The sequence below is a fragment of the Platalea leucorodia genome (assembly GCF_965183815.1).
Source record: "Platalea leucorodia genome assembly, chromosome: 8".
NCBI lineage: Eukaryota > Metazoa > Chordata > Aves > Pelecaniformes > Threskiornithidae > Platalea > Platalea leucorodia.
Genome location: NC_138830.1, coordinates 15,339,816 through 15,362,674, shown reverse-complemented (window position 1 = coordinate 15,362,674; position 22,859 = coordinate 15,339,816). Strand labels below are relative to the sequence as shown.

At 46.8% G+C, this 22,859-nt stretch overlaps 2 protein-coding genes across 7 annotated transcripts; both read left to right on the top strand.

The window, feature by feature from the left end:
* Positions 1-1,699: 1,699 nt before the first annotated feature.
* On the top strand, positions 1,700-6,708 carry APOD (apolipoprotein D; the record flags this gene model as incomplete). The annotated part of the gene is made up of 5 exons (XM_082319899.1): positions 1,700-1,741; positions 2,532-2,685; positions 2,984-3,105; positions 4,912-5,000; positions 6,473-6,708. The coding sequence occupies exons 2-5, from the start codon at positions 2,563-2,565 to the stop codon at positions 6,706-6,708; spliced, it is 570 nt and encodes a 189-aa protein (XP_082176025.1). The 5' UTR covers positions 1,700-1,741; positions 2,532-2,562.
* Positions 6,709-8,980: 2,272 nt separating this feature from the next.
* PPP1R2 (protein phosphatase 1 regulatory inhibitor subunit 2) lies at positions 8,981-22,294 on the top strand. 6 transcript variants are annotated; one of them, XR_014228938.1, is made up of 8 exons: positions 8,981-9,139; positions 13,836-13,943; positions 14,425-14,505; positions 14,808-14,911; positions 16,175-16,354; positions 17,608-17,818; positions 19,378-19,428; positions 20,842-22,294. XR_014228938.1 is itself a non-coding variant. In XM_082319114.1 (7 exons), the coding sequence occupies exons 1-6, from the start codon at positions 8,982-8,984 to the stop codon at positions 19,380-19,382; spliced, it is 636 nt and encodes a 211-aa protein (XP_082175240.1). In that variant the 5' UTR covers position 8,981; the 3' UTR covers positions 19,383-19,428; positions 20,842-22,294. The 6 variants fall into 6 exon arrangements, 4 of the variants coding, with proteins under 4 accessions (XP_082175240.1, XP_082175238.1, XP_082175239.1 ...); XR_014228939.1 differs by having other exon boundaries at positions 17,593-17,818; XM_082319114.1 differs by lacking the exon at positions 17,608-17,818.
* The last annotated feature ends 565 nt before the right edge of the window (positions 22,295-22,859 follow it).

The window sequence follows — 22,859 nt, the reverse complement described above, 5'->3', positions numbered from 1 at the left end:
TGGAGCAAGTGTGAGCCCCTCCTGCTGCAGCAGGGCGAAAGGCTTCATCAGAACTGCTCCATCCAAGGGCAAAACACTGCCACCACAGCCAGGGAGCCCTTGCTCCATCCCGTAGGAGAGTGCTCCATGTGCAGAGGTGGATATGCACACGGACACACCTCCATGTGCAGAGGTGGATATGCACACGGACACACCTCCATGTGCTTGTCCTCACGCACAGAGGGCAAATGCTCTGCTGTGGCCAAGGCTGGCCATTCTGCAGTGCTTTCTCCTCTGGTTGCCCCGCAGGATGCAGGCAGCCAAGCTCAGGAGAAAAAGTGAGCTTGCTGGTCTGCTGTGGGTGCGTGGATCTCACCTCCGCAGTGCACTATGGCATGGCACCGCTCGTACTGTTCAGCTCAGGGCATCCGTCCAGGGTTTTTCTGATTTCTAACCTGTTTATATCACAAGAGGTGCAGATGAACGTGAGGCTTGCAGAAGGTCTGCAGGACACCTTTGACTTTGACATGGGCAGCCAGAGCAACCCCACGCACATGGTGGCTGCCAAACCGCTGAGGGAGCTGCACGCAGGCAGGGAGAGCCCCTGCGTGCTCCCCTGCCCCATGCCAAGCGCTGCCGGCAGGGTGTGGAGCGGGTGCTCCCCTGAGATCTTCACCCCCCGGCCGGCGCTGCTGGGTCTGCGTTGGATGAGCCGTGCTCAGCGGCGATGGCCATTGAGGTCCTGGGAGCACCTCGGCTGGGGCTGTGTTTCAGGGCACACCTTGGCAGCACGGCCCCGGTAAGGGACACGACTGAGCTATTTGTGGCTCTTGGGGTGGCATTTGGGCAGCCAGGTGCTCAAGAGCGTGTGTGTGCATGTGTGAGTCAGGCACGCGGTGCAGCGTGTAAAAACACACCTAGAGAGAAAGCCTCAACAGAGATTAGATTAAAAGAAAATGTAATTAAACACAGAGAGCATCCTGTCTGTTACTCAACTCCCCTTGCATAACCCTCGGGACCAGCTGCTTTCACAGATGGCTGCTCTGCTGTCAAAGTCATTTGCTGGGCACCTGTTGGAAAAACTGCCAGGTCAGCACAGAACTAACAGCACCGGCATCTTTCCTTGTAGTGAGATTTAAAAGTCTAGAGGAAAAATTGCTGAGAGGTCTTGCAGCTCCTCAGATGAGCCTGCAATGCCTCCCGCTACTTAATCCTCCCCATGTGCTCCTGCGAGTGACTGTGGTGGGGACGAGGACGTTGCAGTGGCCTGGAGGGTCTCCAGGGCTCAAGTGGTCCCTGGCAGAGGAGGCTGCACGTCCCCCGTGAGAGCACGGCGATGGCTGCTGCCGGGCCGGAGGGAGCAGGACAGGAGCCGCTGCTGTCCCCAGCCCCTCTGAAAGGCTGCGGCACTTCTCCCCATCCCCTGCCATTTGCACCCAGGTCTGAGGGTCCTGTTGGCAGCCAAACGGCAGAGAGCTCTGCAGCTGCGGAGTGATACCCAGACATGTGGGGTGCCTTTGTTTGCCTGGGTGAGCAGCCAAGTTTCAGCCCATCTCCAGCTTCGTACCAGCTGCCGATCTAAGGCAGCTGACTGGCCTGCCAAAAAAACAAAACACGTCGAGGACCAGGGAGTGGCTTGTGCTAGTCCTGAATAATGATGATCCCAGCACGCTTATAAAACGACGAGGCGGAGAGTTCACCACAGAGCTCTTCCTTCCAGCCCTGGTCCTCCCCAGAGCATCACTCCACCTCGTCAGCCAAGGTACGTTTCTGAATTAAGAGATTCAAAATGGGAAATGTGTCTATGTCCGCAGCAGGGCCCATGCCCTGCAGCTGGAGACAGACTGGGCTTTTCCTTTAAACTTGGGGAAAATGCTACCGCTGCTCCTGCAGAGGAGTTTCTGGCCAGGGAAGCAGAGCAGCCCCGTGCTGCAGGGTCCATACGAGCCACCCTGCCCCAAGCAGAGCCCAAAGCATGTGGGCAGCATCCTAGCTCCAGGGGCTGCCTGGGGGTGAGCAGCACAGCTCCCACCTCTGCTCCACAGGAAAATGTGTCCTTTCCCTCCTCGCAGCATGCTTTTGGGGGTCGGTTCGTGTTTTATTTGGTGCTTGAAAAACTTCCTCACCCTGCAGTGCGGCCCTGCCCCAGCTCTGGAGCATGTTCCTTGTGCTCCAGCATTTTATAGCAAACATCTCTGCATGTCCCCTTGCAACAGCTTTGGACAGATGATGATGCTTCTGCACGTCCTCAGGCATTTATCACCCCTGCATCTTGCTAGGTGTCAGGTGTGGGTGACAGGTACAAGTACTCTCACCAGGCATTGCCTTGCTTCCCGCAGAGCTGCTGGGCACAGCCTGAGCAGAGGCAGGGCTTGAGGCCATTTTGGGCTGGGGACTTATTTGACACAGTGCCTTTGTGCTCTTCTCATGATCCTTTTCTCCTTGCTGTGCCCCCAAGGTGCCCTGCTGCAGATGCTCTGTCCTTCTTGCCCTATTTCACACACAGTTCTGCTCCAGGGATGCCCCAGCTCAGTTATTTTCCTCCTCCCCAGGTCCATTTCCCGCCTGCATCCCGGCGCAGCCATGCTGAGCACGGCAGTGAGGCTCTCAGTCCTGCTCGGCCTCCTCGGCTTTGGGAGAGCCCAGATGTTTCACATGGGACCATGCCCAGATCCACCAGTCCAAGAAAACTTCAATATCAACAAGGTGTGAAGAGCTTTCTAAAAATCTTGCGGTGGGTAGTGAGTTAGGCTAAGGGGGCATGGGAGCAACAGCAAAATGCCTGGGTGCAGGCGGGGGGTTGGTGGGTCTGGTCTCGACACCTTGTGCCGGAGCTGCCAGCGCGGGTCTGTGGCCCCGCTAACCCCCCGCAGCCTCCCATGCCACAGAGATGGGTGCTCAAACAAACCGAGCAGGTGAAACCGTGCAGGCAAACGAGCCGGGCTGCTCTGCCTCAGCCCTCCTGTGCTAAAAATATCTAGCTCTCTGGGCTTTCTTTTATCAGTATTTGGGGAAATGGTACGAGATAGAGAAGCTGCCCTCAGCTTTTGAGAAAGGAAGCTGCGTCCAGGCAAATTACTCGCTGAAGGAGAATGGGAAGTTCAAGGTGATCAACAAGGAGTTGCTGTAAGTGTTTGCGTTCGGGCTGTGTCCTCACCACATCTGTGGCACTCCTGTCACCTCTCCTGCTGTCCTGGGTGGTCATTTTTCTCCAAATTGCCTGTTTCTGGGTCTGAGGGGGCTGGGGGAAGCATCCTGTGATTGCAGTAACTCTGCTGGGATAACAGGCTTTGCTGCGGTTACGGCAGAGATGTGGATCTCTGGTCTCTGCCTGTGCTTCCCTGGGGCTCAAGTAGGTCTCTCTTTCGTTGTCCAAGGTGAGTAGTGACAAAAGATCAAATGCACATGGTGACCTCAGTGTGAAATAGCCTGGGTCTCCCCCGAACTGGTTTGTGATCCCCAGTGATGGCTGAGAAGGCAGATCTCCCGGGTCCTGTCCCAGGGCCAGGTTACGGGGCTGGTTACGGGACTGCAGCTACCAACTTGTGCCCCTGCGTGCTGAGAGGTGCCTGTGCCCTGTGCTCCTCTCTGCTCCCGAGTAAAGGGACCCGATGAAAAGTGGCAGGGAAGGTGAAGCACACGGGTCATTTTTACTTAAGCAAATATTTGTCAGGCTTTTTCTGGAGCATTTACCTTGCACTGGTAGTAACCGCTCTGTAAGGGGATCGGCAATTGCTGCCCATTTAAATCAGTGAGCAAAGTGAACGCGCCGATTGTTCTCTTGACAGTTTGCAATTATCCCGAGCTCTCCTGGCTTTTTGCATGGACAGATGCAGATATTAATTTATCATCTGCTTCCATCACCAGCCCCTGCTGCCATGGGGTGCTGCTGAATGAATGAGAGGGAGCGAGCAGTGAATGCAGCGCTGTCCCCTGCGCTCCTGGCATGGCATGGGGACTTTGTTCTGGCTCACAATAACAACAACGCAGCAACACATCCCTTGTGTCCGGCAGAGAGCAGCGTCCATGCCGCTCGCTGACCATGCAGCACTGGCTCTGCAGCTCCGCTGCTAGGGCAGCGCCTGGCAAACAGCTGACCCTTGATTTGCGCCTGCATTCATCTGTGGCAGATCAATCTGATTGTTGGCGTCACCACTTCAGCAGCTCAGTCAGGAAATATTTTGGGTCAGGTGTGCACTGTGCATGGCTCCAGCATCAGCCCCTTGACCTCTGCAGCTGGCAGCATTAGCTTCTGCCTCCTTGGGTGTTCCTGTTTCACAGGGAAGCGTGAAACTTTCCTGTCCCACAGGCAGCATCCAGGTCTTGAGGCATCCAGGGAAAAATGCAATTGTAAGATGGGCAGCCCGAGTCATAGGGCTTGCTGCCAGCAGGGCAGTGCTCTGAACCAGCAGCAAAACAAACCCTGGCTCACCAAGCAGGGACAGGTAATTTGTGTGCGGAGGAATGTGCCGTGACCTGGAAAAAACGCAGGTGATTAAACAGATGTGAACACATGCCTTCCACAATGAGCAGGAGTTGAGCTGCTCCCTGGCACATCCGAGAACAGTTCTGGGATCATCCCATCCCGTACGGAGGAGTCTCCCTCTCCCTCTTCTCCGTCACCATCCCCATGGCACTGAAGCGCACCCCGCTGGCAGGGGCACTTGGAGAGAGGCACTCTGGGGTGCTGGGGTGGTTTAACTGGGGACAGCATTTGCCCTGCTGCGCCTGGCCCAGGACCTGGAGTGCCCTGGGTGCTGCTGGACCCATCCCCAGGGGCGAGCTGTCCCTCTGGGGATGCTGTGGTTACCTGGTATGCGTCTCAGCCACCCCTTGGCAGGTGGATGCGTCAGGAGGGATGATTTAGTGGAAGCCAAAAAGTGATTTCAAACTCACCTCATTTTATTTCTCACCTTGTGATTCTCCCCTTAGTTCCAATGGCAAAGTCAACGAAGTCGAAGGAGAAATTATGCACATGGATGTAAAGGAGCCGGCCAAGCTGGGTGTCCGCTTTAACTGGTGTAAGTGCATGGCTGGGAGGCTCGCAGCCTCCACCGGCTCCCTGTTGCCCGCCGGCCTCGGCAGTGCTGTGGTGCAGGCATCGCGGGAGGGCAGCACCTGCAGGAAGCAGGCACCGCTGCCATGTCATCCGGGGTGCAAAATTAGCAAAGCAAGAGGCAAAGCTCCCTTGGTGACTTCAGCGCAGCACAACGGGGCAATGGCATAGGGTTAGGACAGGCGTTGTGACCAGCAGGGGGTGGTTTGGTGATATTTATACATCATTTATGGCAACAGGCCCTGCACTGGTGGAGCACTCTTCACCAGCTGATCTCAAAGCAAAAATTAGCAGCAGCATTGTTGTCCCTCCAGGTCCCTTCGCAGATGGGGACAGGGAGGGTGGGAGGTGGGGGAGGCAGCCCCACAGCCGCTGCAAGGGCCAGGAATAGTCTTGTTTTTCTGAACACAGCACTATAGCTACCAGCCCACCCTGCCTCTGCTTACAAGCGCCTTTTAATAACCATTAATAATATGGTTTTGTTTGCTTTTTCTTCCCTTGTCAATGTAACATATGACAGGGGCCTGCCGAGGTGCAGTGCATTTTATTCACATTGCACAGCACTTTCCTCTGTCCACAGCAACACTTTGGAGAGAGAGCAGAAGTCTCTCCTTGGCTCCCTTTTTATTCTGCTCCCTCACACCTTTTCCTTGGCTGTTTCGTGGCACTCACACAGACGGGTTATTTGGAGAAATGGGTGGAGCAGGGGTACTTGCGAAGGAGATACAATTATTGCTCATGAGCGCAGCCAGACTTAATTATGCGCTGCTACAGCATCATCCACGGTGTGCGCAACCCCAACCACCCTCACCGGTCGTAAGCCCCAGAGAACAGCGCCTGGCGCTCCTAAGTGGATCAGAAATAAATCCCAGGCACTTACGGCTGCCTGATGGTTTGAAGCTGGAGTGGCTGTCCCTCATCAGAGCAGATGCTTTGGGTGTAGCAGCCTGATGGAGAACAGAATTTGGCCCAGGTGGCTGGTGTTGGTGGGATGGCCTGATTCCCACCGCCCAGACTCCAGCTGGCTCCATGGGACAGGGCACCTGGGGCAGGGGGTGGTGGGGAGGGAGGTGGTGGTTCGTGCTCCTCAGATCACCAGTATCAGCTCCCAGCCCGGCAGCTCCTTCCCACTAGCAAGCACCCTCACACAGGTACGAGTTGGGCTGGCTGTCAGTGGCCCAGCCGAGCTGTTCCGGTCATAGTGTTAACTTTCCAGCAAGTCCTTCCTAGTCAGGGCTTTGTGCCTTTCTTGAATCCCTCTGGGCAGAACAAGGAGTCCTGATAGGCTTTTATAAATTATAGCTCCTTGTACTGACCACAACTATGCGGCTCAGGAGCAGCAGAAGTGGGAATAGCACCAGGAGCCATGGCTCTAGTCCTGCAGAGCAGTTCAGAGTCAGTTACCCACGGCATTCACGGTGCCTCTCTTTCTCCTAGTCATGCCTTCTGCCCCTTACTGGGTCATCTCCACCGACTATGAAAACTACTCACTGGTTTACTCCTGCACCAACATCCTCTGGCTCTTCCACGTTGACTACGCCTGGATTATATCAAGAGCTCCCGAGATGCACCCAGAAACCGTGGAGCACCTGAAGAGCGTTCTCCAGTCCTACAAGATCGACACCGAGAAAATGATTCCCACGGATCAACTTAACTGCCCTCCTGAGATGTAACTCCCAGCACGCAGTGACACAGCACCAGACCAGCAATGAACTTTGTTGCTTTCTTTATTATCCATTAGAATTTCTCTATGTAACAGAGAAACGTAATAATCCTTTTGCTAACGGTAGTTTGCCAGCCCTCAGTTACTCCTTGCTGTCGTTCCCTCTATCGCTCTCCCCGCTTTTTCATCTTGCTCTGACTTTTGCAGAGTAACTGACTGATTCAAAGCTAATGGGTGAAGAAAAGAAACCCAGAAGTGCAGACATGAAGCTCTGCTGTTGCTGTGAGTCCTCCAGTATGTGGATGGGAAAGGGTATGAGATGTGATGTGCAAGTATTAGTCCCGGGGGAAAGCCTTTCATCACAGTGTTGTTTGTTTGTTTTGTTGTTGGCAGGTTTGTTTCCCATGTTTATCTTGATGCTTCTGGGCCTGCTAGGAGTCTACGGTGTCTGAGCTACATCGCAGGCACTGCCTTCCCAGCAGCAACGCCCAGGCACGGGGGGGGTCAGTCCTTGCAGCCTGGGAACTGAGACTGGGGGTCTGTCGTGTTTTCTGGTGCAGGCCTGTAGGTGTATGTTACTGCCAAGTCAGCAGACCTCGTCACTGGAAATCAGATCTGGCCCTTTGTATTTGAAGTCTGAGAAATCTAAAAATGTCCAAAAAATCAGCATCGCTCCCTCCCCAGTGTCTGTACGTGACTTGCCTCAGGTGAGGCTGGTCCTGCACTCCCAAGCGGTCAGCTCTGAGAGTACCTGTAAGCAGCCAGAGAGAGAAGGGTCTGCTCCCTTGTCCGCTCCTCCCAAGGCTTTTCCCGAACACCGAGAGACGGCAGGCTCTGCCTGACATCCTGCTCACTGCTTCTGTATGTGCCGAGTGCCCGCTGGCACTCCATTTGCCCTGGCAGGTGTTCACCAGGCACCGTGACAACTCTGCTTGAATAGCATTGATGCAACTCATTAAAAATGAAATCAAAATATCTGCTTCGGGGCTTTTGTACCTTCCCAGCTGCATGACCTTTTCGAGCAGGCTGTGGGGGGCTCGGCGTGCAGGGTCTGCCCCTCCTCTGCGGCCATGGCACTGCAAGAGCAGGGATGCAATGCAACATGAGCAACCATGTCTGAAGTTAAATGGTTGGCTCCAGGAGCCTGCAGGCCTTTCCAGCTCTCTGAGATTGGATGTGTGGGCTTCCCCATCATCTGAGCCATGCCAGCAAACCCATGTCGTGGCTTTGGCTGGCAATGCCCCCATCTGCTGCTTTTATTGACATGAAGAAACGACGACGTGGACGCAGAATACTGTAAATCTGCAGGAAATGCTCTACCCTTACTGTGGTGGGACCGCGATCGGTGTGGGTGCACAGCAAAGCGCTGTCTTGCCCTAGGAGGGCTACAGGAGCTGGGCAGGGAGCCAGCATTTCACTAACATTTACCCGTCGGAGGAGGCCGAGATGGGAGGGAGGCCTGGCAGGGATCAGGAACAACTGCCACCTTCAAGCCATGACCCCTTTGAACTTTTAAATCCTAATGCCACAGTTCCTGTGGCACAAAACCGACCACTCGACCCGCATCCCCGGGCCACGCCAGGATGCCGACAGCCGCACGGTGGCTCCCGGGTGCGTTAGGTTTTTGGGGTGGATCATTTCATCCCTGCTTCATCAGGTTCCTATTTTCTTCCCCAGCCGGATGGCGACGCGGCAGCCCACGGCCCCTCGCAGCTGCGCGGCCAGCCCATGGCGGGGTGGCGGTGCAGGCACCGAGCCCTGGGGTGGGAGCCTGCGGCCACCGCGGGAGGGGCGGCCGCCGCCCCCGGACCCGGCCGGGAACCGGGATCTGCGGGCGCTGCAGGAAACGGGAGCGCTTCACTCCGCGGCAGAAAGCCGCCATGTCCGCGCCCTCCGGCCTCCGCGCTGCCTCCTGCCGCGTGTCACGGAGGCCTGGGACAGCCCTGGGTTGTCCCGCCAAGCGCCGCAGTGGCACCTCGCAGCACGGCGGGGACTTCGGGGAGGCGCGGCGGGGGCAGCAGCGGCCGTTCCGGACCGGAGCCCCGCGCCCCCGCCGCCCCGGGCCACCGAAGCGCGAGCCAGGGGCGGCCGCGGGCGCGCAGGCGCAGAGCAGCCCGGCGGTTGGCGGTCCGCCGGCCGCCAGGGGGCGCGGCGGCGGCGGGCTGAGGCGGCGGCGCGGGGCCCGCCCCCTCTCCCCGCGCCGGCGGTTCTGACGCGCGGCGGGGCGGGGCCGGCCGAGGCGGCGGCGGCGGCGGCGGGCGGAAGCGGGCGGGCGGCGCGGCGATGGAGGCGGCCTCGGTGCCGGCCGCCTCGACGTCGGGCGCGGCGGGGCGCGGGCCCATCAAGGGCATCCTGAAGAAGGGCGGCGGCAAGTTATCGGCGGGGGGAGCGGCCCCCGGGGGGCGGCGGGCCAGCCCGGCCCGCGACGAGGACGAGCACGGGTGAGGGCCGGGTCCCCGTGGTGGCGGGGCGGCGGCGGGCCTCCCCTCCGCCCCGCTGCATCCGGCCGCCCTCGGGGGTCTCCGCGGGGCGCGGTCTGCCAGGCGGCGTCTCCAGCGGGGGCTTCCAGGGCTGCCCCGAGTTTGGGGACGGCGTTGAGCGGGCAGGCGGGCCCGCGGGTCGTTCCCGGGTGCTGTGGCGGCCCGGGGCACCATTCCCCCCGCCCGCGGTGGTCGGGCCGCGGGGAGGCCGTGCGGAGGCAGCCCGCCGAGGCGGCAGTGCCGCCTGGAGCGGGGGCCGTGGCGCGGACGGGGATGGCGGGGCTGTGCCCCGGGGTGGAGAAGGTGAGGGCGGCCGGCGTGAGGGGAGCGGGGAGCTGTCGCGGTGGCTGTCGCCGAGAGCGCGGTGCGGAGCCGAAAGAGCTGATGCGATTCTTTGCTGTTTAGGAAATGCCAACAGAAGCACTGTTATCGTTAAATGCTCGTTCAGAAAGACAAACAGAAAGGTTTTGCAGTTGCTACGGGGATGGTTTGCAGTTTGGGAAATGCGCTTTGCCATGGGAGATTCATTCTTGGCCTTCTCAAAGGGCGCTTGTTTCTCTGTAACCAGAAGCGTGTCCCTGGGGAGAGGACCTTTCCTGGGCTGAAACACAAGCAAGATGTATTCTTGGTTGCGCAAGATTCATCTATAAAGATCTCACACTTGAGAATATGCATTGGCCATGTGGTTTGTATTTTGAATGACAAGAAAATCTTGCTCTAATGGCAACATGCGGAGTTAGTCCAAATATGCAAGAAGTGGTCTTTAGCCAGCCAGCAGCTGCCCTTGACCAGTAAGAATTCTTGCACTTTCCTGATGTTAGCACCCAGTATGCGCTGCCTAACCTTGCTCTGAGACTCCGTCTTCACATACCTTGTGATGACAGGATTTGACCTGAACTTTATGTTTCTAAAATTGCTTTTGACAGTTTTCTTCATTTCGGATCTCACTCTTGCAAGGAGAGAAATAACGATAAAATAAAACGGACATGCAATTATTTTTTTTTAATTATGGTAGTATTCCTTTCTGCTTTGCCTAGTTAAGTCATGAATATAGTCTAAAGTCAGCAAGGTAAGAACGAAAAGTTTTTAGTTTGCTGTGTTGCCTGTGTTAGCTGCTCCTGCTTTCCAGGGAGAAATTATTGCAATTGAAGGAATGAGACAATGTTTTTGAAGGACGTGAATGTAAGTAGCAGTATGCTACACAAATGTTGCAATTTATTTCCTATCTTTAATTTGAATATGATGTAGCATGAGGTGTTTACTACCACACCAGACATAAAGTCAAACTGGCTGTTGGTAGGCTTTATTTCATTTACTGCAGTCTCTTTTGTGCCATCTTGAAGAACGATCAGAAATTAAGACTACAAACTGATGACCTGAGTATATGGTGTATTGGTTATAGTACACAGTAATTTCTTGCAAAGCAGTTAAGTGGGCAGGAGTCCAGCTTCTATTCCTGTGTACCAGTGTGAATCAATAAGGTCAATTAGATTAATTCTGAAATTGCCTTGCAAGGCAAAGGATATTGGCTAAACCTGGCAGGCTGCATTGGAAGATTTCCTGGAAAGATCAGCATATGGCATTTAAAGCTGGTCTGTGTGCAGGTATTATTTTTGGTCGTCAACAGTTCATTTAAATCAGTGTTATTTCTGACTTCAGAAAAATAATTTTGTACTTAACAGAATGATAAGCAGTACAGCATGATTTTCCTTGAAGATTAAAAATTAGTTTATAAACTAAGGTATCTGTTTTCTTCGTGCACCTCTATCAGCAGCCTCTCTGCTTACTTCTAATATTGAAATTCAGATCTGAATAACCTTTAAAAATAGCTGCAGATGAAAGAGCTCGTTGTGTCAACTATCATCTTTTAAAGCACCCTGTTCAGTAGAGCTCTCCTGTATTTGCATCATTATTGACCTTGCACTGTTGTTAGTAATGATAAAATTCTTTGGAAAACTTCCTTAATGAAAACATGGTGCAAGAGGGAAGCTTGTGAAATTGGGACACCACTGGTGCTGCATCCTAAGAGCTGAGATCATGGTTTAATGGTAGATGCGTTCCTGGTATACGGTATTTTTTAAGGCTCCTGTAAGAGCTTGTGAAGGATCTGATCTGGCATTTTTCAAAGTAACTAAGTAAGTGTGTGTGTGTGTGTGTGTGTATAAACAGCTGTGTTGGAACAGGGAAGAGTCGAGTCTGCAATGGTAGGAGCAAGTGAGGGGTGAGAGGTGTTCCTTTGAGTAATATTGCTGCAGAAACTTCTCGCCTGTCAAGGTGTGGTCTCAAAATAAATGATTATATATATTTAAAGATGTGAGAGAATACAAATGAGCACTTCTGAGATTTTTCCAAATCTGATTTTCCTAAGGAAGATTACATTTCATATTTCTGTATCTGAAGGGGTGTCAGAAAACATTTTCCTGTGATGGTCCTAAGCTCTATCATTAATGTTACGCTGCTCAGGCATGCCTAAGCATGCTAAACTGGAGACAATCAAGGGAGGCGTGTGTTTTTAGAGCACTTAGTCACCCTCCTGTGATGGCTTTTTACATGGAGGGGTAAAATGACACGTTTGTCTCTTTGCCACTAATGGTAGTTTTTTTGTAGCTGAATTTTAAATTGTGCTTTGGGAGGTGTTCCACAGCCAAGGCTTTTAATGTTGGAATCTAAGTTTAAAGAAATGAGTGTGAAAAACTAAACCACTAAAATCTTCCTCAGTCTTCTATTTGTAAGTTACTGAATTGCTAGCTGTAGGCTGTCTAATTTCGACAGCAGTGTATGCCAAAGAGATTCTTCTAAGGTTGCCAATATTATTCTTAGGTATTGAGTTGTGAGCCCAGGCAATAAACGTTGATGTGCTCTGGGCAAGTGTGGTGAACACAAATGTGTCCGTGTGATGGGAGTTTCTCCCATCTGTCACATTTCCTCTTCAGCTAAGCTCTGTCTCTTTGTAGGGGCTGCGTACCATTGTTGGACTGCTATGGCTAGTAAAAATTCTCATGTGCTCACTATGTAACCGTATGATCATCTTATGTTAGTCATAGATGAACTTTAAGCAGGTGTTTAGCTGATGTTTAACTGGTGATTTTTCGACTCCTAAATAAATAGGTCTGAATAACTGGCATTCCTAGACTAAAGCTCTTGCTTTGTCATCATGAAGCTCATGACTCCCCACCCTGCCAGAGCAGGCAATCTGACTCACGTGTTGTCCGCTTAGGTAGCAATTCTTGTGTTGCATTTCGAACAAAATGATTAAATAGATCTGGAACCTCAAACATGAGTGTCTGGCATTGGTTACTATATGCTAAGGGGATTAAGCTCGCTTGATTTGTATTCATTTCTGGTGTGTAAGTCTGTGCCATGTAGGATTCAGCATTAACTGCTCCATCTGTTTTTTTATGCCTTTAGTTTTTAGCCATTGTATTATGCGGTGCTCTTCATAAATGTAAAATTTAGCTTGTGCTTGGAATTTTTCTTTATCAGTTTTGTTTTACAGATAGCATTCTGCTCAAGAGCAGTTGTATTATTGAGGCTGAATATATTTTTCAAATTGGGTAATTTGTTACTGGAACAGTCTGTGTTTAAGTAAGAGTAGGTAAGTTAAAGTCTTACAGCCAACTACTCCCCCCCAAAAACAAAACAAAAGCCAACAAAGCCTTGTAACATTTGCTTCCTTAAATAATAATTTGCAACACTTCAGGAGTATGCTAATGCATAAGGTAATATTAAATAGTGGAATTATTTTACTATTCTAAAGCTAAATTTCTTGGTTTAGTCTAAGGGAAAGACCACCTTGTATGAAGCTTGCAGTAACCTTTTTAGAGAAAATGTGGAACCTGGTGGGTTCTGTTGATTAAACGTTTCTGTGGCTTTTAGATCAGTGGAAGGGTGACTCTTCCTCTGGCCACAAGGCTGTTGCTTTCCTTCTAGCTTATGTAGTCCTGGGTGGACTTCTCTTTCTGCAAATACAGATGAAGTGGTGCATTCTGTGATTAACTGAGGAAATTCTACATAATGTAACATCACTGCTGTCTGTCTGTGTAAAATGTGAAACTCCCTTGGCTGAATTACAGCAGTGAATCAGTTCTGTTTTGTGATTCCACTTTAGGATGACAAAAGCGGTATTAATAACCGGCTTGTTCAGTGCTATTTATTTTACTGCGGGAAGTTATTTGTTGGTTGGTATTGTTTATGCAACAGTTCGCTAATAATCACAGCAGCTCACTGAGCAGAGGTGAGGTGGAAGTTATTTGGTTTTGTTGAAGTGTTGTGGGTTGTAATAAGAGGAAGAACGATTTTACAGTAACTTGTAACGAGCAGTTAATGGGACAGTGATTGAACAAGACTGGTAGTCTCTTGAGAAGATATATGTATGTATATGAATAAAAATACATTTATAGATCATTGAGTTTATTTAGCTATTGTGAATTGTTAGGGAAGTTAAGTTGCATTGATAATTTGTCATGACTTACCTAAAGTATGTATAGAACAGCGTTTAGTAGCCGTACTTTGAACATGCCTGTGTGTCATAACAATATTCTTTGTGCATAGTATGTAGTAGAGGTCAAAAGAAGTTCTAAACGTTCTTTTTCTGTGGCCAAACAGAACTAATTGTTTTTAGAAAATAAGAAAATTTAACCTTGTTTTCTTGTTTCAGTAAAAAATCCCAGAAATGGGATGAAATGAACATCATAGCTACGTACCACCCAGCAGGCAAAGATTATGGCTTGATGAAAATAGATGAGCCAAGTACTCCTTATCACAGGTAGGCTTGCTAAACTGCTGTCCAAAATGATGCTAGGTGACATAGTAGTTTTACAGCAAAATTGACTTTGTAGATGTTGTAGTATTTACTGTAGCTGATTGCCTGACAGACTGTGCAGGCCTACTGGATATATGCAACCTATTCAGATTTACAAAGCTTCTAAATAAATGCTTATAGCTATCGAGGAGAACTGTGAAAAAGGACAAAGTGAATTTTTAGAAGGTTTATGTCTTAACAGGCTTTAGGCTTTGAATGGAATAAATAAGTCTGACTTGCATTGATTTTTATTGTTTTTCAGTTAGCATCTGTGTACTAGAATATACAGTTGTCATTCATATCAGTGTTTAAATTAGAGTTGGAAAGTTTTTAAAGTATTAAAGGTGTCTTTTAATTGAATGTTGTAAGGTTTTGACTGTTTTATCAAGCAAATTGTAAGCAGCAAATTATTGATAAAGGCTATCTTCTTTGTTTGCCTTCCAAGCATGGTAGGAGAAGATGATGAGGATGCAGTGAGTGATTCAGAATCAAATGAGCCCTTAAAAGCAGATGTGTTGAGTAAAAAGTAAGTATTGTCATGGAAAATTGACTAAATGTTAAGATAATTTTCTCTTTCCTGGAGTAGTTTTTCTTTATGGAAAGGTGTTGCTGGTTTCTCTAACAGTCAAACTTCTGCTATTGTCAAATTAAGTACTTTTCAGTGTTTGGTAGTGCCATTGGTACTTCAAACCTCTTGCAAGTTGTTAGTACACATAAATATGGCAAAAATAATGAAAAAAACAGTTTGTATGAGTGTTCTCAAATGTCATGTATTTCAAATAGCAATAACTTGCTGCTTCAGCATTTTGTATTGCATGTTTTATGTAGACTGGCAGCTGCAGCTGAAGGTAAAGGACCCAAGATTATAGCAAAGCAAGAAGAAAGCAGTGAGGAGGAGGAAGAGGATGAAGAATTAACACCTGAAGAACGAGGTAGGCATAAGTTGTTTTCTTTGTTTTGTTTTTTTTCCTGCAAATAGTTTCAGCTTTTCAGTAAGAAATATTTGGGAAGAAGTAGTACTGTCCAACAGAAAAATGTTATCATTTGAAAATGGAGATAAATACTCTTTGAAGGGTAAGTAAAAGATTGAACAAATACGCTGTTTGTTTGTAATTGGGACTGTTTGGTTTGCGATCTACATATAAACAGGAATTTGCTGTTACTGGTTCCCCCCTTGTATACAAGCTTAAGGTGTGGGAATTCCTCTTAAACCTAGACTTCTCAAGTAAGAAATTCTTCTGGTTTTGGAGTGAGGGAGTACTTCTTAATCTGAATATATTTCAGGTAGACTTAACAATTCAATGAGTACCGCTGCAGTTAAGATGCTACTAATTGCTTGCAGACATACAGATGATATTTCTGTTGTTTTCAAAGCAACTGGTAGATGGATCCAGCAGGAAATCTACATTTATTCCTAAGCAGATTGCCTCATGCATCTTCAACAGAGATGTTGTTTTGTGTTAGCTTGGGCTAGAACATTTTGAGGAAGCAGTCAAACAATGATACTTCTAAGGTTTCAGGCTTGTGTTATCTAGCTGTTGCGTCTCATCTTTCCTGGCCCCAACTTTGAGCATGTAACCTTACTATTCTAGAGGAAGAAAAAAACAGTGTTGGGGCTGCCAATAAGCAAAGTTTAATTTAATTATAATGCGTTACTGCTAGACCTGCTAATGTTCAATATATGGAGCAAAGTTAGGCTTCAGGCCATGGGGAAAGTGGAAAATATTTTCTTCTACATGTGGTAAATATATCTCTCGTAACTGGCCTTTGGTAGCTAGCCAGGAGTCAAGTCAGACATCTGCAAAAGTTTGTCTTCTGTCCCACCAGTACATCTCAATTTGTCCTTAAGTTTACTTAGAAACAAGGCTTGCGAAACTTTTTCGTATGCTGTTACTAGATGCTTGTTTTGGTTCAGACTCGCTCTTACTTGCAGACAGGTTCTTTTAAAAGTTCTTCAGCCATTCCAGTCCATTAATTACTAGCCTTTTTGTAAGTCAGGCTCATTTAAAAGAACACTCGACTGCTTGAAGAAAATAATTTTAATTCAGTGATTGCTTGACCGTGTATCAACGGACTTTCAAGGTAGGAATAAATTTGACCTAGGAAGCAACTAGTTCCTCTTTGAAGAGGAAATAAGTTGATTTTTTTTTTTTTAAAAAGGGAAGAAATAAGTATTTGCATTTGTTTGTCCTCAGAGAAAAAGAAACAGTTTGAAATGAAGAGAAAAATGCACTACAATGAAGGACGAAACATCAAACTGGCAAGACAGCTCATTGCGAAAGAACTACATGGTGAAGACGAGGATGATGATGAGGATGAAGAGATGCATGATGCTGCAGATGTAGAAACAATGAATACAGAAGCTACTGAACATGGTGAGCTACTGATTACTCAAAAAGCATGTTTAAGTACTGGTGGTCCTTTCAGCTGTTGGGAAATTAATACACTCAAGTATGAGAATGAATAGAAAGGGTACAGTACGTATGTAACGCTCAATGTGCAATACTGCATGCTGTCTTGATAGGTAGATTTGTAGCATGGTACCAAAGCCATCAGTATTGCTAATTAAGCGTGTGGGCTTTTGCTTATGGTGACATAACAGGAAAGCAAACACCTCTGCTTTGTACTGTTTCCCCAGAGTAACTGACTTTTGGTAGTGAAGTTGCCAGCATCCTTTTTAAAGGAAGAGCTGTCTTGTACAGAACACTTAAAGCTGTGGCCACACGGGAGAGCCTGGCCTTATGTTGTGGTTCAGTTCCTGTTCTGCTCCCAAACGATCCTGTAGCCAGCAATGGGAAACTAGCATGAATGTTTCCTCCCTGTTGAGAGGAGTGTATCTAACTTCCTAAGTAAGAGCTGTAATTTAAAACGGCTGTCAGGACTTCAGTATGCACTTGTCCTTAAGCAGTAATGTTCATTTCTATAGTATGGGATAAAACCCTCAGCTCTGCTTTGAGTGCAGCTACTGAAAGAAAGTCTGGGACTTTTAGCTGGGAGCTGTTTCTGGAACCTGCTTCAGGGCTGTCTCTTGATAGAAAGCTCATAAAACTGTAGAGGCTGACACCTTCTCTTTCATCTTTAAGCTTCTCTCTGGGTGAAAAGGGTATACTGTATAATAAAAGTCTTTGATTTTTGTGGTGGCCTTCTGGTGAATAATTACAGCTGTTCACTACCCACCTCTGTGTGTAACAGCACTTAGAACAAGTTTTTTGGCATTAAAAAAAAAAGACATCTGTTGCTCATGAGACTAGTGGCAATAAAGTCTGTAAGCCTCATTCATCTGTTGCTTGGCAAAGCTATGAGACGTTAGCACAATCTGCAGACTTGGGAAGATGCTGCATGGGTTTAACTTGGTTCACATTTGCTTTTCACAACCACGTGAACTAGGAACTCTTCTAAAATTAGTTTAAATTCCACATAATAAAAAGGTGATTTGCAAAGTTCCGTGTTTTTAAGTTCTGTGGATTGCACATTTTAGTCCCATTATTTATTACAGGAGGACTAATGCCTTCATAATTGCTCCGAAAGGGTCATTTGGTATGTGTCTGAGACCCATTAATGGACTGACTTTATCCAGTAACTTACCATATGCCTTATAATGGCTATTTACTAGAACTTCACTCTCCAGGGGAAAGGAGGGCTCCAATAGGCAACATTATGACCTTTCTCCATGGCTTGAAGCTGCCATCTCTCTGCACTCTGCTGTAAAACAGAGGCAACTCCGCTCCCCAGCTGCACATTCTCCAGTGGAAAGAAGGCACACCTTTGCAGCATTTTTCCATCTCTATTGTTGAAGTCCATTCCACCTTGCCTCATAACCAGCTTCAGAGCCACAACTGGTAATTATCAATTTTAGACTGCTCATGGCCAATAGATGACATAAATGTAACTGTTTGTCAGTTTATCAACCCATTAACTAACCGGTTCACCTCCACACCACAGCATATAGAAATACTTTCCATTAACTTGATGTAGTTCTCAATTCTTCATTTTGTTTTGTATTATTCTGCTTAACAAACCTTGATGTTTCATTCTCTCCTAATCTCTGCATCAACTATCATAGCTTTTGGTCTCTGTACTTGATCAGCTCTTCTGAGGTTAAGTACTGGTCTCACTTTTGTAGCAGCTGGTGAATTGAATGCCCTCGGACTGATCACGTGGGATTCTTTGTGGCAGGGTTGGTCAAAGGATGATGGAATATGGATGAAACTGTTAGTAAACCTCTCTGTCTTCTGCCACTGCCCATGTTTTAAGAAATTCCTACATTGAGATGATAAGTGTTCAGCAACATAGCTGTGTTAAAGTAATGTCAGTTTTACTGAAATAACCTTTTTGAGATGACATCTCTATCACTCTCTCATCTGTATTCTGAGGGCACAAAAGAATCTCCTTATTCATAAATGTTAATTAAACAGATATTGGAGCTGCAGAACATTTCTCAAATAGGAGGTTTTAACACTCCCTACTTGGAGTTTTTTGCTAGTCTGTGCTCTTGGTCATGCCATGCTTTTGGTCATGTAAAGCCATTGGGTATTTAAAACAGTATTTCAATTTGGTTGTTTCCTTCATGGAAGTGGATCAAAATGCTACTAATATTCTTGTTCCTGAGATTTCCCTGTTAGGACTGTAAGTGTGTGGAAAGATTATTCATCTGGATAGCTTTTGAAGAGCTCTTTGACTTCAAATTGTTGTATTTTAAAGTGCTTTCTTATAGAGCAGAAAAGGAGGGTTTTCTTTACTCAGTGTACTGGGTGATGCAGGAGCTGATTTTTGTGATGGCTTATTTTGGCTTCACTCTGTTAAACTGACTAACTGCTCTGACGCTTGCGTTTAACTGCAAAGGAAATGTCTGTCCTTTTCTGCATGTTGTACTGTAGCTACATTTTGATAATTTCTTCCATTTGACTTCCGTCCCTCTGAAGTTACGGAGATCATTTGGTGGTGTGGCTACCGCTCACCTATTATGTCTGAGACTGTCTGTCTATGTAAGTGAGAGCTGGCATGCAGTCTTTTTATTCCAGTGGAATAACATGACTCCTATAGTACTGGTGATCATTCCAGATAGAGATGTGACGTAAGAGGCATTTCTTAGTGGTCTGTTGTGACTCTAGGGCTGTGCTGGCTCCTGGGTTGTTTTTCAGGCAATTTGAGACCCTCTTCTCACTTGGAATTTTTTTGGTCCATGAAGATCCCTTAAAGGTTCTGTGCTTCTCTTATCCAATGCTCCTTTCTACCCTCTAATGCTGTCTGTTTTGTATTTGAGTAAAACTAACAGTACTCTTCTAATCTCTACACACTCCTTTTGAAGAAGGAGCTAAAGACTTAGGACAGGTTTTTAAGAAGGCTTCTGTCAGATACCACCAGATCTGCTAATATGAGTTGCGCTTCTTGGTTACAGACTGAGATTTCTTGCCGATTGAAATGAAGATGGCCAGTCCAGTCAGTGATGGTGAGAACTGTTTGTATATTTTTGCCCCTGTCTTCATTGTGGGCTACCAAGTGTTTTAAGTGGATGGGTCATTCCTTTCTTGCCTCAAGTAGCTGTGACTTATCCCATGCATGTGGATTCTAGCAGCCAAGCTTTTTGGTGGAAAAGAAAGTTCAAGTTGTAATAGACTGCATTAGGATTGCTTGCTTCAGCCTTTCAGCTTCTCTGGAATTTCTCTGGCTACTCCCTATTTATGACTCCATGAATGACGTAAATAGACTTCGCCAGCAAAGTAGTGACCTTTGTTCCTCTCCACAAACACTTTTCCTTTAAAAATTCTCTTTGAAATCACTGAAGGAAAGATTCCTGATGTAGGTAGATTTAAGCATGATGATTTCAATGCAGACCTGTCTTCTGCTACACAAAAGTATCACATACAAGGGTGTGATCTATAGCAGTTCAATCGACAAGCAGTAAAACTATTGTTCTCTCCCTATGGTTCATTTAGCATTCATTGCTATGATAACCCTGCTCAGATACTGCTGATCAGCTTAGCTGTCAGCTGACTGGGTGTGCTCTTTGGCCTTTGGTAGATACAGAATACATGGTGTTTTCTTAACCACAGTGAGCATCACCCTAGAGATGACTGAAGTGAGAAGGCTGGGAGCAGACACAAATTGGTTCTGCTTGTTAGCTATGCTTTTCACTTGTTAAACTGCACTTGTTACCAAGTCTAACTTGTGCTGAAGCCTAGCTGGCCTTTTTTTAAAGATTATTATCATCTGGATGTGGTTTTCTCTGATCTTTGCTTTATGCAGCTGAATTTTCAGGTGTGCATATATATATATATATATACACACACACATTTATATATATATACACACATACACACACACACATTTATATATATATGGTGAGCTTTTTCATATGAAAAGTACTAATGAGAAGGAGCTTTCTCTGATTTATTGCTGTTCTTTGGCTCAAAACCATCAGTTTAACGACTTCCTGAAAAACACAACAGACTATGCTCCTTCATTTATAAGCTTGTTTTGTTTTAACATGTCTTATGTGGAATTGAAATTTGACCTGAAAAGTACTATGCTTGCTTGCGTTTCAGGAACCTCTTATGTTAGTTCTGCAAATTGATCTCTCTCCTAACTCCTGGGTTAAATCCTCCCAGTTCCAGGGGTGGTGAGCGTTCAGTGCTTGGTATGCTGCACAAGGGTGTTAGCCACTTCTTCAGAACATCAGGGTGAAATAACTATTTTGGAAGTTTCTGCACTCTCAAACTGAAAGCTTGTAGGTTGCTAAAGTGGGTTGGCAAACATTACCTTTGGAGAAGCAAAGATGATTTCAGGAGGATTTTTGTGTGTGTTTTGGAAATATTCAATGAGTGTGAAGAATTATCTGTTTTTTGTAATCTTTCTTATGCAGCACATGCTACTTGTGACCAGCTGGAAAGCAGAGCGCACAGCATAGAAGAAATCTGTCCAGAACTGTAACTGCTTGTCAAAGACACAAATATAAACATCGCTTCATGATTTTTGCAATTAAGGCTCTTAAATATTGAGAAGCATATCAGTTACAATGTTGTATTGCCAAGAATGTTAATTTTAGACTTGTCCATTAGGCAGAAAAACCTGTCTAATTGATTTATTCTTGTGCCTCGTATTTCATGGAGAATACTGCTTCATAATCTGTTCAACCAGAATGGCATTCCCTCTATGTATAACGCTGATTATCTTGCATAATGTACTGTTACTCTTCATGCTTCGAAACAGACGGTATCTTTTGGTTTTTCACTATTTATTTGACAGTGTTCTAGGTGTGGTATCTCTAATGGAAAGGTTTGGGATTCAAGAGCCAAACGGTACAGCATATATCAGATTGACATGCAAGCTATTTATCAGATGTGTTAAGCAGTTTAAAAAGGGATTATTTAAGTCTTACAACTTTTTTGTAAAATGTTGACCTGTTAATCTAGATTTCAGTATGTTACTACCTGTACTTTCCCAGTCTTTACAAGAAGAGCTGTATTATTTTTTGAGTGGTGTTTGGAGTCAGTTGTTAGCTTCTGACTTAGGCAGTACTAATGTCTGGTGGAGGGCATGTTTTTACACTGGAAATGTGCTAACTTGAACTTTGCATTTAACTGTCATTATCTCTTCCATCGGGACTGGATGTTTTGTGGAGCTCTTTGGCTTATCGTGAGAACATGGAAGTTCCCTCCAACTTTTCTCTTAAAACCACATCCACTGTCACTCTTCTGGCTCTTGTTTCAAATCTTTGGTCCTTTCCAGTTGCACGAAGAGTGCTTGTGCTACTAGCACCTGAGGAAAAACACCCAACCGTGAGCAAATCCACATCAGGACTGTGAAGATGAGCTGAGTTTAGGCTCTGGCTGTTCTTTATATAAAGATAACTGCTGATGGTCTCCTACTCATTTGGGGTTGGTAACCTGCATACTGAAAACCACTGGTCTAAATCTTCTTGTATCCATTGCAACTTACAGCAGCTCCTTTTTGTAAAATGAAGGCTGTTTGGAAGAATAGAAGGGAAACTGCCTAATTCAAATACTTGTTTACAGTGTGGTTGTATAGCCCCTGTAAAGAGGGATTCTGAACCTCCAAATTGCTGTCAACAACTTCCCACTCAGTGGAATCTGACTGGTGAATGTTCCATTATTCAGAGTAGTTCCTGGGTTTTATTACACAAATGAAGTATACACTTAAGCTTTAGCTTGGTTATGGAATACAGTGTATATCTTAACTTTGATCTGAATTTGATATGTTGCAAAAATCCATATAATTATATGGATCTATTTTAAAATGTCTTTTTGTCCACTGTATATGTGAAGTTTGAATAAAGGAATGGAAGTTATTTTACAGTTATATGCATTCTCAAGTGTGAGCTTTCATGACATCTCAGAGAGACCGAGAGTGAATAAGGCAAAGGGATGCTGTCCTTTGAAAGATTTATACAGGAATAAGTCAGTAGAATGGATGCATTGCCAAAGATACCTGTGAGTTGTGCTAATGGGGTGTTGCAGTGTGCCTTTCCTAACCGTCTGTTCTCCTTAGTAGGTAACAGGGTTGTCAGTTGCGGGATATTTAGTCTTCTAAGGGCCTGAATCAGGATTAAAAGCACCTTTTCACAGGAAAGAGTTGAAGTCTTGATTCAGTCCAGTGTGGTGATGCTAATTTTTCAATATGGAGAATGCTATTTCTTCTTGTATCAAACATGGTCACTTCTATAGAATAAACAGGGGCACAGAGTAAGCACTTAGATACTTATGACTTCTAAAGTCACTTACTGTAGCTTTAAATTTGGCTCCCAAGAATAGGGTTTCAAAACTTAAGTTTGCACCTTTTCTGTACCAGCTTGCAGTGTTCAGACTGTTGGAATGTCCGCACCGACCTGTGTTTCCAACTGCCCAGCCGGTGGCCTGGGCT